We start from the raw sequence: 14,356 nt of genomic DNA on the forward strand, positions 1-14,356 counted from the left end.
CTTGGAAGATCTGGGGTCTCTGGCTGGCTTGCTCTGGGCCCCACGTGGGCTGCCTGTGCTGGCATTTCTGCCCGCGGCCCCTCGAATTCACCCGGCAGCGCGACCGCAGCACCTGTCTAACAACCAGGCAAACTCGAGCGTGCGTCCACCCGAGCTCCCAGGAGCAAAGCTGGGCCGGCTCCAGGGCCCACAACTTCTAATACCTGACGCGGTGGAGTCCGAATTTGCCTTTCTCACAGGTTCCCAGGTGCGGCAGGTCAGGAAGGCACGTAGAGACCCACCGCACCAGAGCCGCTGCCCAGAAGGAGGTTCTGGGTTCCAGGGCGTCGAGGCTGACACCGCTCACTCTTAGCGCTCCGACGTCCTCCCGTCGGTCCGCCCACCTCGTCCTCGTCCTCGTCCTGCCCGAGAGGCTGCCAGGTGCTTCCCCCTCCGCAGCTCCTCCCCGCCCCCGCGCGGCGCGCTCCCGGGACCCCCACGCGCCAGGAGAGCAGTGCCTTCCCTCCCGGGAGCAGAGGCCCGGGGAAGCAGGAGGCGGCGAACCGGGTATCTTCTCGGGCCCGGCTGCCGCCCGGCCCCCGCCCCGGACGCGCGCCGCTGGCAGAGCCGGCCGCTCCGGAGGCGCGCGGCAGCGGGGGCGGTGCTCCCGGGGGCGCGGCGCACCTTGCTCCCGGCACCCCCGCCCCGCGTCGGCCCCTCCCCGCGGGCCCGCGCCCCCGCCTGCCTGGGTCTGTTCCAGCCCCTTCTGCCGTTCCGGCCGGGCCGCTGTCCTCCGCCGGCCCGCGACGGAGGACGATGGGTCAGCGCGGAAAAAGTGAATGAGGGCCGCGGCGGCGGCTGCGAGCGCCTGACTCGCGGGGCCCGAGCGCCGCCCGCGCCCCGCCTCGCCCGCAGACTCCATGGACGCGTTGCGAGCCTCGGCGGCCAAGCCCCCGACCGGGTAAGCCGCCCCGGGCTCCCCTCGCCGCGGACGCCGGCGCCCGCGCGGCGTGCACTCGGGACCGGGCGCCCCTTTCGGGGCCGCGAGCCCGCGCCCGGCGGGGGAAGGGAGTTGTGTACTTTGTGCGCCCAGGTCGTTGCCCGGGTAACAGTGTCAGCCCGCGGCCCCGGCGCTTTTCGCGTGTGTGCGTTTGTGCGCGCGCTCCTTTTGGGGATTGTGCGCTCCCTTTTGGGGGCCCCCGCGGGCGGAGCCCCACGAACTTTCCCTGCCACCCGCGAGGGCTCCCCCTGCGGGAGGGGAGGAAGGCGGTGGAGACCCGGCCGGGCCCCCAGCCCTGTCGCTGACTTGCCCCTTGGGTGACTGTGTTCCAGTCTGTCACCCCGCCCCACCGTCCGCTCCTCCTCCCCCCGAAAGGAAGGAGAACAGGGTCCGAGCACCCAGAGGCGCCTAGGTGCCGCGGTCTCGGGAAGGCTGTGTACAGGGCATTGCCCTGGAGGTTTTCTCCTGCTCCCCTCCCTGGCTGACTTTTCGGGGCTCCTCGGTACAGGGCACTGGCAAGTGAACCGGGCCCGCCCCGGGGACCCCAGCATCTCACTAAAGTGGGGGCTCCCACTCCCATCCCTGCCTGCGTGGCCGATCCTCTTGCCCAAACCTTCGCGGGGTCTGTTTTACATCCCATAACTCGTGTATGCAGATTACAGGTCAGGTTCGTATTCTACTCGCTGAAAGAGTAACTTCCGTAATACAAGAAAAATAACCCTGCTCTTTAACCAGATCCCGAACTGGAGTTTGAGCCGGGCAGGACCCCCGCCGGGCCCAGTGGCCTGCGCTCAGCGCTCAAGGGGTCGCGCGCTCGGCTTGCCGGGGCAGTGCGTCTCCGCGGGGCACACCCAGGACCTGCGAGCTGTCTCAAGGGCCTGGAGCGAATGTGTGATGAGTCCTGCGAATGGAATGAGTGCCTGGGGTGGGCCCTGCACCTGCTTACCAAAGGGGCCCATGTTCCACTCTAGCAACTGGTCTCCAGTGAGGCAGCTTTGGGGACAACTAATCTCTTTTCATTGCAGTGTGTCCCGTTGACTCATCCTGCCCGCTCGAACTCATAGGCTGCGGTGCTGCCCAAGTGCGCAAAAGGTTTTCAAAAACTGCCTTTTTCTTTCTTTTTTAACTCTGCCTTTAATGCCAGGAAAAAGTGAGCCAGGTTAGCAAATCAAATAATCCTGAAGCTGAGGAATGTTAAAAGGAACTTTTTTTTTTTGCTGTGCGCTTAGTGGCGGTTATGTAATTCCCTTTGAACAAACAAATCTCCCCCAAAGAAAAGAAATGTGGAAAGTCCTTTTTCATGGTAGTGGGCATCTCAAAATGAGATCGAGAAATGTGAAACGGAATTGCTACTAATCTGTCTCCATTGGAGAGGTTATTTAATGAGTCTGTTTACGGAGACCGGAATCCTTTTGGCAAAACTATCTTATATTTGGAGAGGTCAGCAAACATTTAAGAGGTCAGCAAAATTGTATCCAAAAAGTACTTGTAAAATCCTTTAAAAGAATCTGATTGTAGAAGAAATGGGGATTCTAAACTTGGGACACTGTTTCTGGGGTGGTATTGTGTGAGCAGAAAGTCAGTCACCAGCCCCCAACCCGGGCCGAGTCTGGTTCGTGGTGCTTTGTGGATCTCTGGCCTTCACGTCCAAGCCCCCTGGCAGAGACTAGGGGCTTTTGCTGTGGATATGGTAACAAACCTGAGATTGTTATTCTTGATGCATTTGACTTTTTCGTCACACTCGCATGCAGAGCCTCCTATCGTATACAATTATTGTATCTTTTGTTTTAGTACCTTTTAGTGAACAGACGCCAACCAAATGCAGCATACTTAAAATCAGAGGGCAGAAATGGTCTTGGGCTTTTTTTGTTTGTTTGTTTTTCTTTGAATGTTTTATATAATTTGGGTGTATTGGTTGCCTATCAGAAAGGAAAGATACAGATGTGAAATTTCTGGCTTTGGTACATTATTGGTGGCAGTCAGCTTCTGTTGGTTCTTCACCAAAATTACCATCTCCTCTGACCTGTTGCCTAAGAATAAGGCAATGCCTGCCACGTGCTCCATGCTCCAGGGAATGTTTTTCCTCTGATACTGCCATGATTGGTTATCTAATCCCACTTTCATTAAGCTATTACTTTTCCACACCATGGCAGATGACTGATGTGATGAATTTGTTGTCGTTCACTGAGACTGGCGCTTTGCCTTGTGTTATGTAGAAATGGGCTGGATGGGGGACAATGAATTAAGGACATGTCACCTTATAAAATAACGTGTATGACAGTCCTTCTTGAGAATTACTGAAGGGCCAGAGACATTAGTGACTGTAAACTCACTGACTGTATGTCTGCCTAATTTATTAATACATAGTTATTAGTTACTTTTGTTGAGAGCACAAGTATACATTTTATTTGGATTGGAATTTAGGTTTTTACTAGTAATTTCATTAAAACCATATCTTAGGGCTAACTTAATTTAAAACTGTTGGGGAAAAGTATTATTTTAGGAAAGAGGACATAGGCAAAAACTAACCAATCAGACCGTGTGACTTTTCAAGAATTTCAGACCTTAGTTGAGGTATACTATTTGATGGAATATTCTAGAATGCAAGTAAAGGTGAATTACCTTTGAGTAAAGTTTTAAAATATCTCCAAGTCCATTTAAGGCAAAGTTTTTTGGCTTACTTTTAGTTATCTATTTGAGTATTTGTAAGATCTACCCCAGTAGTTCAACCCACTCCAGTATTCTTGTTTGAAAAATCTCATAAATAGGGGAGACTGGTGGGCTACAACCCATGGAGTCACAAAGACTCAGTCATGACTGAGCAACTGGGCATGCATGCGTACACCCACATCCCAGTAGTTGGTTATGGACACAGGATTAAATTTCCCACTGGAGCTCATAGGAACAAGAGGCAGCATGTTGGTGAGTTTGGCAGGGTAGTAGTTAATTTTTTTCCCCTGTGGTGGAAATGCGTATTTCTGTAGGATAAAATAGTCTCCAGTGACATGAAATGTCTAAACAGCTGGTGCCTTTGCCCATTGGCTTCATTCAGGAGCGTGCTTGTGTAAATATCAGTGAAAGTTTGTGAGTCAGTTTCACCAGAATGTGTGCTCCCCGGAGACATAGCTGGTATTCCCTTCTCTGCATAAATTTGTCATTATTTAATCAAGTCATTAGAACATGAAATAATTTTAAAGATATTAATCGAAGTGGGTAACTTGAGCTTCTTGAGTCCTGTTGACACTGAACATACCGCTAAGTATGGGGGGCCTGCTACTCCTGACCGTGAACTTGGGTGGCCACCTTGGCTTTCTCTACCTTATCTGTCACAAGCATGCAAAGATAGTGAAATATTAGCAGGTGTGCTCTGTAAAAACAAGTTTAGGCTTCTGGGCCTTTATTTATTTTTATTTTTTTTAAGGTTTTAAGGCTAACCTGTTAGAAAATGTGTTTATATCCTTTAAAATGACAGTCTGACTGATTATTTGCTACATTAAAATTTTCCCGTTCAATTTGAGCTGTTTTTTTAAGATGTTATTTCTGAGCTCTTCTTTAAGTCAGTAGTTCATTTAAGGACATCAGAACTCGTTCTTGTTTGATATAGAGGAGATCTCAGAATTTTATTCTTTTGTAGTAATAGTTTTTCTTAATCTTTTTTAATACATTAGAGGAGTTGAATATTCCCCTGTTACAATAGCAGGTAAGCTTAGAGCATTGTAAGTATTTCTTAGTGATTGTGTGATGGAGCTGAAGCTAATATGTGATTAAATTTGGTGTGAAGATGTTTGTACCAGGCACAGCAGCCTGTGGCTCCACCTCTTTCCCTCCCCGGCTGACTTTTCCTAGTGCCAGCGGATCAGATTATTATTAGGTAGGTCCAGGCGAGTGACACCCCCATGGGCATGCAGGTCTGGGTCTGGTGGCCTCTTTACTTTGGGACCTGGGACGTGAAGTGATAATTTGGGAACACCTGAAAGTGCTTCCATAATTATTAGGAAAGCAGTGATTGTGAGTTGTCTGCACACCGATGAGTAGTTTATGTTTCTAGGCCTTTTGTGCTTTGCTATTAAATTTAAATTTGTAATTGGTCATAAGTTTTAAAAGTGAGCAGAGATGTTTGACACCAAAGTAGTGTTTAGATTGAAATTGTGCAAATTTAAAACATAGGAACACTTGATTGTGATGTAGGTCTGAGCTAAGTAAAAGTGTTCAGAGTGTTTGCATGTGTATTTCCAGCACCCCTTTATTAGAGAATAAATACAATTTAATTGTGGAGTCTGTGGATTGTATGTGTTGGATAATTTTAGTTGTCAATTTTTTTTCAGTTACTTTATACTGTAACAGAACATAGATTTGGTATTTCATGATTCACTGAAGGTTTTTATATATCTTCATCTTTGTAATTTTTTCTCCAGTTACACTAGTTAATATTGATTTGTGTTATTGACGTTTTGATACTATACCTTTTTACTATTTTATAATTTTCATTTAAGCGAATTCCACCCCCTCCACCTTATACCTTTGTTTTCTCACTTTCACCTTGTCACTGGAGTCTTCATCTTCCAGGACCGCTTGCTGGCTTTCAGCCTGAATTGATGACAGTGTCATCGACTTTACCACTTTTCCTTCATGTTTCCACAATTCTTTATTTTTTACTCGTCTCTCCCAGCTGTAGTATTCAGGGTTTTTCTTGCTTCTACTTTATATGGCTTCATTTGCTTTTATACAAAGCTAATGATGGTAATTGTTTTCAAGACCTGATGATGTTGGTTCTTTTTTTTAAAAAATTGAGATATAGTTGTTTTGCAATATTGTTAGTTTCTGCTGTAAAATGAAATGAATCAGCTATTGTTTTGTTCAGTTGCTAAGTCGTGTCTGACTCTTTGTGACCCCATGGACTACAGCACTCCAGGTTTCCCTGTCCTTCACTATCTCCTGGGGAATTTGCTCAGATTCATATCCATTGAGTTGGTGATGCTATCTAACCATCTCATCCTCTGCCGCTCTCTTCTATTGCCTTTGGTCTTTCCCAGCATGAGGGTCTTTTCCAGTGATTTGGCTCTTCACATCAGGTGGCCAAAGTATTGGAGCTTCAGCAGCAGTCCTGCAAAGGAATATTCAGTGCTGATTTCCTTGAGGATTGACTGGCTTGATCTCCTTGAGGTCCAAGGGGTTCTCAAGAGTCTTCTCCAGCACCACAATTCAAAGGCATCAATTCTTCAGCACTCAGCCTTTCTTATGGTCCAACTTTGACAACTGTACATGACTACTGGAAAAACCATAGCTTTGATTATATAGACCTTTATCTGCAAAGTGATGTCTTTGCTTTTTAATACCCTATCTAGGTTTGTCATATGTATACATATATTCCCTCCCTCTTGGACTTCCCTCCCTCCCCCTCTATCCCACCCCTCTAGGTCATCAGAGAGCACCGAGCTGAGCTCCCTGTGCTGTAGAGCATGTTCCTGCTAGCTGTCTGTTTTACACATGGTGATATATATGTGTCAGTCCCGGTCTCCCCATTCAGCCCACGCCCCGCTTCCTCTTCTGTGTCCACAAGTCCATTCTCAAGTCTGTCTCTCTATTCCTGCCCAGCAAGTGGGCTCCTCTGTACCATTTTTATAGATTCCACATCTGTGTGTTAATATCTGATGTTTGTCTTTCTCTTTATGATTTACTTCACTCTGGTAAGTCTCTAGGTTCATCCATGTCTCTACAAATGACCCAATTTTGTTCCTTTTTGTGTGTGTGCATATTCAGTCACTCAGTTGTGTCTGACTCTTTGCAATGCCATGGACTGTAGCCCCCCAGGCTCCTCTGTTCATGGAATTTCCTAGGCAACAATACTGGAGTGGGTTGCCATTTCCTACTTCAGGGGAATCTTCCTGACCCAGGGATTGAACCCATGTCTCCTGCATTGACAGGCAGATTCTTTACCACTGAGCCAGCATTCCATTGTGTATATGTGCCACATCTTCTTTATCTGTTCCTCTGTCCTTGGACACTTAAGGACCTGATGGTGTTTATTCTGAACTAGATTTTGCTGTGCACTCTCTTGGGTCTCCAGCAGCTGCTGTGTTTCCTCCTGCCTATCTCAGGGACAGTCCCCCTCTTCAGGGACAAGGATGCTCCCTTCCCTAGCTGCGCGGATGCATTGTGGCCTGTAGGGTTTATGCTCACTTCTCTTGGTCTCCTAATTGGCTGCTAAGCTGTTGCTTGCCAGGACCATGTCTTCTACAGGTTAAGGTCAATTAGAATAAAGTTCACAGCCAAAAACATTTCTATTTTAAAAAAGAAAAAGCTTGTCAAGCAACAACTAAGATATATTTTACTGCAATCCATTTGATGAACTGTGTTCCCAGACCACAGATGCTTTTGGGGACTTTTGCAGCTCCAGTCCCCACCTCCACCAAACCAAGTGGAGGTCTCTTTTTTAAGAGACACTGAGCGCTTTCAAAAGATCATTGAAGTCCTTATCCTTTTCCCCCAAAACTGACAAGGACTCCCAAAGGTGAGCCAGATAACCAGGAATCCTGCTTCATCACTCTTTCTTCTTCCTTCTCACCACATTACCCAGGATCCCAGACAAGGGATATTGACTTCCAGACCCTCTCCCCTCCTTCAGATAGGGGACAGCAGGCTGTTTTCCTCTGTGGACACACGTGGACACATGGATGTGCTTGCACCCTTGCTGGGCCAGGCAGGGATCTTTCCCTAATCCAGAATTCCCTGTGCTTGGCCATTAATCCAATTTGACTTTCTTCATCAAAGGCAGACAGGCAGGCTTAGTGGAAAGAATACAGGCTCAGGAATAGGAAGACTCGGGTCCAGGTGTCAGATGTGCAGGATTAAAGTGGCCTCTGAGCCGAGCCCACAGTCCCGTCCTGGAGTGGCTCCTGCCTCTTTCCTGGCTCAGCGGAACACTGTGAGGATGAAGATGCTCTGTGTCTGTGTCCTGTCTGCAGCCACTGAAACGTGAGACTGAATCTTTCACTTTCTTCGGTTTTCATTCATTTAACTGTCAGCAGCCAGGTACGGTCAGTGGTGCCCTCGTGGGCATGCAGGTCCAGCATCTCCTTTCTTACTGTCCCCTTGTCCTTCCTGAACCTCAGGGCACTCTGCTTTCTCAGACTTCCTCTCTCCCCAGGGCCTGGCGACATTTCTTCTTTCCCAGGTAGCTCCTGCTTCCTCCCCTAGGTGTAGCTGGGGGCTCCATTCACAGCCATTGAGATCCTTCATCTCATCTCAGATAATGAGCCCTGACCTTCACCTCTTGTGGTTGTGCTGATTCCCCTGCTGGAAACCCTTGTGTGAGGTTAGGGTTTCCCATTACGTATCTCTGATCTGCAGACTTCTGAGCTCCTGTGAGGCAAGGGTGCTACCTTGTAATAAATTGTGTCATAACTTTATGGCACAGGATTTTTGTTGCTGTTGTTGTTCAGTAACTAAGTTGTGTCTGACTCTTTGTGACCCCATGGACTGCAGCACACTAGGCTTCCTGTCCTTCGTTATCTCCCAGAGTTTGCTCAAATTCATGTCCACTGAGTTGGTGATGCCATCCAACTAACTCATCCTCTACCTCCCTCTTCTCCTTTTGCCTTCCATCTTCCCCAGCATCAGGGTTTTTTTCCAGTGAGTTGACTCTTCACATCAACTGGCCAAAGTATTGGAGCTTCAGCTTCAGCCTCAGTCCTTCCAATGAATATTCAGGGTTGATTTCCTTTAAAATTGACTGGCTTGACCTCCATGCAGTCCAAGGGACTCTCAAGAGTCTTCTCCAGCACCATAATTCAAAAGCATCAGTTCTTCAGCACTCAGCGTTCTTTATGTTCCAACTCTCACATCTGTACGTGACTACTGGAAAAACCATGAAAGTGAAAGTCACTTAATCACGTCCGACTCTTTGCGACCCCATGGACTCGTCCATGAAATTCTCCAGGCCAGGATACTGGAATGGGTAGCCTTTCCCTTCTCCAGAGGATCTTTGCAACCCAGGTATCAAACCCAGGTATCCCGCATTGCAAGTGGATTCTTTACCAGCTGAGCCACAAGGGAAGCCCAAGAACACTGGAGTGGATAGTCTATTCCTTCTCCAGGGGATCTCCCTGATGCAGGAATTGAACCAGGGTCTCCCACATTGCAGGTGGATTCTTTACCACCTGAGCTATCAGAGAAATCCATAGCTTTGACTAAATGGACCTTTATCAGCAAAGTGATGTCTTTGCTTTTTAACATGCTGTCTAGGTTTGTCACAGCTTTTCCTCTAAGGATCGCGTGTTTTAATCTCATGGCTGCGGTCGCCGTCTGCAGTGCGTTTGGAGCACAGGCGCAGGACACACAGCTGGAATGCAGAAAGTGAGGCTGCGTCCCCCTGGAGGATGTTGGATGGACTCAAGACTCACGTGATCTCTGAAACCATAGGAACAGAAGTGTTCCCAGAAATTCTAGGTCCTTGTTTTCTAAAGACTGACTTTTTAAAAACTTGCTGCTTCATGTTGTTTTTGCCAGACTGCAGGACATCAGAAAGATCAGTCATCACTAAACTGTTTAGCCACCCTGCTCTGACTGGGCTTGTGGGCTGTGCCGTCCTGTTCTTTGCAGACTTCGGAGGTATTGGATGTCTGATTTTGAGAAACTAAAGTGACTGTATTAGATGATGCAAAGTGATGGCAGCTGAGAGATGAAGTCATCTTCTCTCTCCCTCCCGTGAAAATCCAGTTCTGCAAGCAGGTGTTGAGGTGTGCTGTGATCTAAATGTCTGTGCCTCTCCCAACTTAACATGTTCAAATCCTAACCTTCAAGCTGACGGTATTAGGAGGTGGGCTCCTGGAGGTGTTAGGACATGAGGGTGGGCCCGGGCCCTCCCTACTGGGATCAGTGCCCTTATGAAGGACACCCCGAGAGCTCCCTTTGACCCTTCTAACCCATGGAGATAGGGGGAGAAAGAAATCTGCGACTTGGAAGAGGTCCCCAGACCACACCAGCACCCAGCCTTGGCCTTAAAGCCTCCAAAACTGCAAGCAGTACATGCCTATTGCATATAAGCCACCTAGTCTGTGGTGTTTTGTAAAAGCAGCCTGAACAGGCTAAGACAAGGTACCAAGTCCAGGGGCACCTGCTTCTTCACATCTGGCGGCTCTGCTGTGGCCCGTGTTTGGCCCCCGTCTGCTCCAGCCCTGCCGACTGTGGGAGGAGGCAGGGGACCTGCCCTTTATTTCGAGGGTCTGATCCTCAAGTTGCACCTCCCTTTGCTCATGTCTATGACCCAGTCTTTTTTTAATCATTGTAAAATTTACATGACATGCCGTCTCTACAGCTCAGTAGCATTGAGTACAGTCCCATTCTTGTGCAGCAGTCAGCATTCATTTCCAGAATTGTTTTCTTCCCAAGCTGAAACTCTGTATCCAGTCACTCCCCACCCCTCTGCCCCCAGCTCCTAGCGCCTCCCGTCCTACTTCTGTCTGGGTGAATTTGACTTCAGGGACTTCAGAAAGGTAGAATCTTGAAGTGTTTGTCTTTCTGTAACTGGCTTATGTCGCTTAGCAGAATGACCTGGTCGTAGCAGGTGTGGAATTTCCTTCCTTTTTAAGGCTGAATGTGTGTTCACCGCCTTTGGTTTGTTCACTCATCTGTCCATGGACACTTTTGCCTCCACTGTTGGCTGCTGTGAGTCATACTTCTCTGGAGGTCCCTGCTCTGACTGCTCTTCTGAGTTTGCCCTGGGGTGGGATAACTGGATTCTATGTTGAACTCTTTCGGGGTCACCACCCCGCTTTCCACAGCAGCGACTCTCTTCACCATTACAGCCAGCAGTGCCTGAGGGCTCCCGTTTCTGCATCCTCCCCACCAGCCTTGTCTTTATCACCGTCTCCTTTCCAGTCATGGAAGATGAGGGGACAGGACCAGGGAGCTGCCCAGGGTCCTTGCTTGAGCACATCTGACTCTCCGTGGGGACTGGAAGGAGCTGCGGTGAAAGTAATCAGACAGGCCAGGTGGCCCTGCCCCTCCTCCTCCGGGATTCCAGGGGCCCTGATTTCTTTAGACCAGGGGCGCCAGAAGCCCCGTGGCCTCTGCTGGAAATGCATCCTCAGTTTGCTCTGAGCGTCACTCGCAGCAGTGTCGCAGGGCTCCTCCGTGGCGCAGCTCTGGGCCTGTGTCAGCCCGCCCTGGGCCGCGGGCAGCGCTGGGCAGCAGTGACGCCTCCCCCAGGCCTCCAGGAGAAACGCATGCACGCGCCTGGCTCTGACCCTGCCTCACCTTTGTCTGAAACAGATCAGGGGGCCAGAAGTTTACTTTTTATGATGTTTCTGTTCCTGCCATGCATGTCCTGTCCGATTTGGCTTGTTAAGAATGGGCACCAGCCTGGAGAGGTGGGGAGGGAGGAAGATTTCCAAACCCAGTCCATGGTGTGGCTGCAGCAGGAGAATCTAGGTTCCTGCCTGGGTAGGGGGTTGGCTGGATTGGTGAGAAGAGCAGCAGAAAGGGTGAGGGATCCTTGCCAGGCCTTTGTCTCAGCATCTGTGCTCCACGAAGCCTTGGGTTCATGGAGTGGACCAGATGTATTGACCCTTCAGAAATGTGGAAATGGCTTGAGGCCTTAAATGCTTAGGTAGTAAACTGAGGTTAGGAGACTGGGGAAAATGGGCTGTGAGTGTGAATGTATGTGTGAGCACATGGGACATGACGTTTAAGCTCACTTCCAGCCCTGGGCAAAGCAGCAGACTCCCAAATCAGATCCTGGCAGTTTTCACAAACCTGATGGTTAGGGAGTTGAATTTAAAAATAGCTAGGGTGGGAGTGATACAGCAAAAGAGGAGACTTGTGTTCCTGAGGCTAATTCTTGAGACTTAAATACAGTTGTGTTGAGTAGAGCCCTATTAATTAAGAACAGAATCCACTAATGTTCAATAAACAAACCATTAGGTTGGAAAGAGACTGATTCAGTGTAGCCAGAATCTAGACATTTGCCACTGAGAGCAGCTCCCTGCCAAGACTCCCTATCCATCTGCCCATTTGGACGCCCGTCTGTCTTGCCGCCTGTAATTATCATGTGGAACTGGCTTGGGGTAGAACTGAGAACTGTCTCCCTCTGACGCTCCGTCTAAATCACTTCTTACTAAGACATCCCAGGGGCTCACGGTGTCCGGGCAGCATCACACAGAGGAAGAGTGAACTGCAGATGTCAGCCACACCAGATCACCCCGCTGGATTTAAAACGTGGCCGTTGCCAGCGGGGAGGTGCTAGGGGAGGGAGGGGTTGGGAGTTTGGGATTAGTAAATGCCAACTCTTAGATATAGGATGTATAAACAACAAGATCTTACTGTGTAGCACAGGAAACTATACTCAATACCCGTGATAAACCATAAGGGAAAAGAATATGAAAAAGATATGTGTATAAATGTGTGTATTTATATGTATGTTAATATATACACTTTGCTATGTAGCGGAAATTAACATTGGAGAAGGAAATGGCAACCCACTCCAGTATTCTTGCCTGGAGAATCCCAGGGACAGAGGAGCCTAGTGGGCTGCCGTCTATGGGGTCGCACAGAGCCGGACACGACTAAAGCGACTTAGCAGAGTAGCAGCAGCAGTAAATTAGCTATATTTCAATAAAAGCCAAGGAGTTTTTAAAAAGGGTTCCTGGGGATCCTGAAGCTGAGTGTCTCTAATGCCCCACCCGTCACTCCCCATCCTCAGATCTCTTTGCTTGGTTAACATGCTGGGATCCACAGATGAAGAGTATGTCCTACATGAGGTTAGGTGAAGGATTTTACCACCTTCGGAAAAGTAATGACAACTAACTAGTTTGGAAATGCAATTCGTTTAAACTGAAAAAGATTTCCGTGTAAAGTGTCTCCTTGTTACTCATCAGTTCTTTTGATAGGCCATCGTGTTTCACAGTTTTGGAATCCTGCCTTTGGGGCTGGACATTTTTCTCAGAGGAGGTGGCAGAAATGCTTTGCATGAGGCCCTTCCTCATTTCAGTGCCTTAGTCATCTGTGACAGTGAGGTTTTCCAGCTGACAGGACAGGCGTTCCTAGCCCTGGCCCGGAAGGGCGGCCCCCACCGATCCTCCAAAGCTGGTGATGGTGATTCTGTCTGCAGCCCGGGGGTGGGATTGTCACGTGACCGAAGTCTCCAGGCCAGTGTCCTCCTCACCCCTCGGTCACTTGGCACATAGAGGTAGAGCTTCCAGAGCCCAGCCACTGTCTGGCCTCCTCAGGTGGTGTCCCAGGCTGCTTCTGAGCCGCCTGTGTCTCTCAAGGGCGTTTTTCTGAAGAAACGGCCCACGTGTCAGCACCACGTGGCTTCCTGCTTATGCGGGGTCTGTGGTGGTGCCCACCTGGCAGTAACCGTGTTGGTACATCTCTGGACGTGCAGCCCTCAGTCCCCTGGGCGGGGTGTTGTTTGGGGAGAGGTAAGTGGGGTGGGAGTGAGAGGTAAGGGGTGGGAGTGGAGCTCTTGTTGAGCACAGACCAGGTATTTGTGAATTAACGTGATGCCTCGAATGCAGCTTCTCCCCCTGGAAGGTGCTCTGCTAGACCCTGGCTTAGGAGTTCATAGCATGTCACAGCCCCCTTGGCCTGGGGTGCTGACTCAGCTCACTGCGTCTTGTGTGTGTGCATTTAAGGAGACCCCAGTGCTCTGCTCTGCCCAACAGGCAGGCCGCCCTCAGAGTGGAAGGTGTGCAGGCCCAGGCTCACAGGGCTGGGGTCAGGCTTTCTGGTGGGCGGCCTTGGCTGGACTGCAGGCTGAGCTGTGAGTGTTGCTGTGAGCCGGGGGCCTTCCCTGTGCCCCTGCAGGTGGGTGGGCATCAGACTGGGGTCTTCCTGGGTTAATGTCCCCCATCTCTGGCCTCCGAGCAGGAAGGAGCTGGGAGTCAAGACGGTCCAGGAGCTCTGAGGTGACTGGGAGTCAAGACGGCCCAGTCAAGACAGCCCAGGAGCTCTGAGGTGACTCTCAGAGCTGAGCCTGCCTGGGGCAGTGCTGATGCTGGCCTGGCCTTCAGTGGGTGCCAAGGGGCCTTGCAGGTAGACGGGATCACCATCCTCACCCGATGGGGTTGACGGAGCAGCCCCTGGGGCACCTGAGTGTCCTGAAGGTCCCTCTGCACAGGCGCTCTGAGCTCCGCAGGGTCTGTGCCCATCAGTCTGTTTTCTTTTTCTTTCTAAGCCGGTTTTTAGTCACGCTCACAAAAATAACTTATCCCGTTTCATGAAGCTTTACTTAACCTATGTGGCATACTCTCCATCTGTCAGTTATAAGTGGTAAGTGACATGTGTGAAGTTGGAAGGAAATGCCTTTTCTGTCTGCTGTTGGTCTGTGGAAAACATTGCTTTTTAGACAAGGCATCTGAATGGCAACTCCAGGGG

The 14,356-nt window shown here is 49.7% G+C and overlaps 1 protein-coding gene across 1 annotated transcript in view; it reads left to right on the forward strand.

The window, feature by feature from the left end:
• Positions 1-763: 763 nt before the first annotated feature.
• Positions 764-14,356, forward strand: part of LOC129658833 (protein cordon-bleu-like) — a 233,443-nt gene continuing 219,850 nt past the window's right edge. Inside the window, exon 1 of the mRNA XM_055589643.1 lies at positions 764-940. Within this exon, the coding sequence (XP_055445618.1) occupies positions 900-940 (41 nt within the window). The 5' untranslated portion in view covers positions 764-899. The remainder of the gene's footprint in view (positions 941-14,356) is intronic.

Source organism: Bubalus kerabau, chromosome 8 (genome assembly GCF_029407905.1).
Source record: "Bubalus kerabau isolate K-KA32 ecotype Philippines breed swamp buffalo chromosome 8, PCC_UOA_SB_1v2, whole genome shotgun sequence".
NCBI lineage: Eukaryota > Metazoa > Chordata > Mammalia > Artiodactyla > Bovidae > Bubalus > Bubalus kerabau.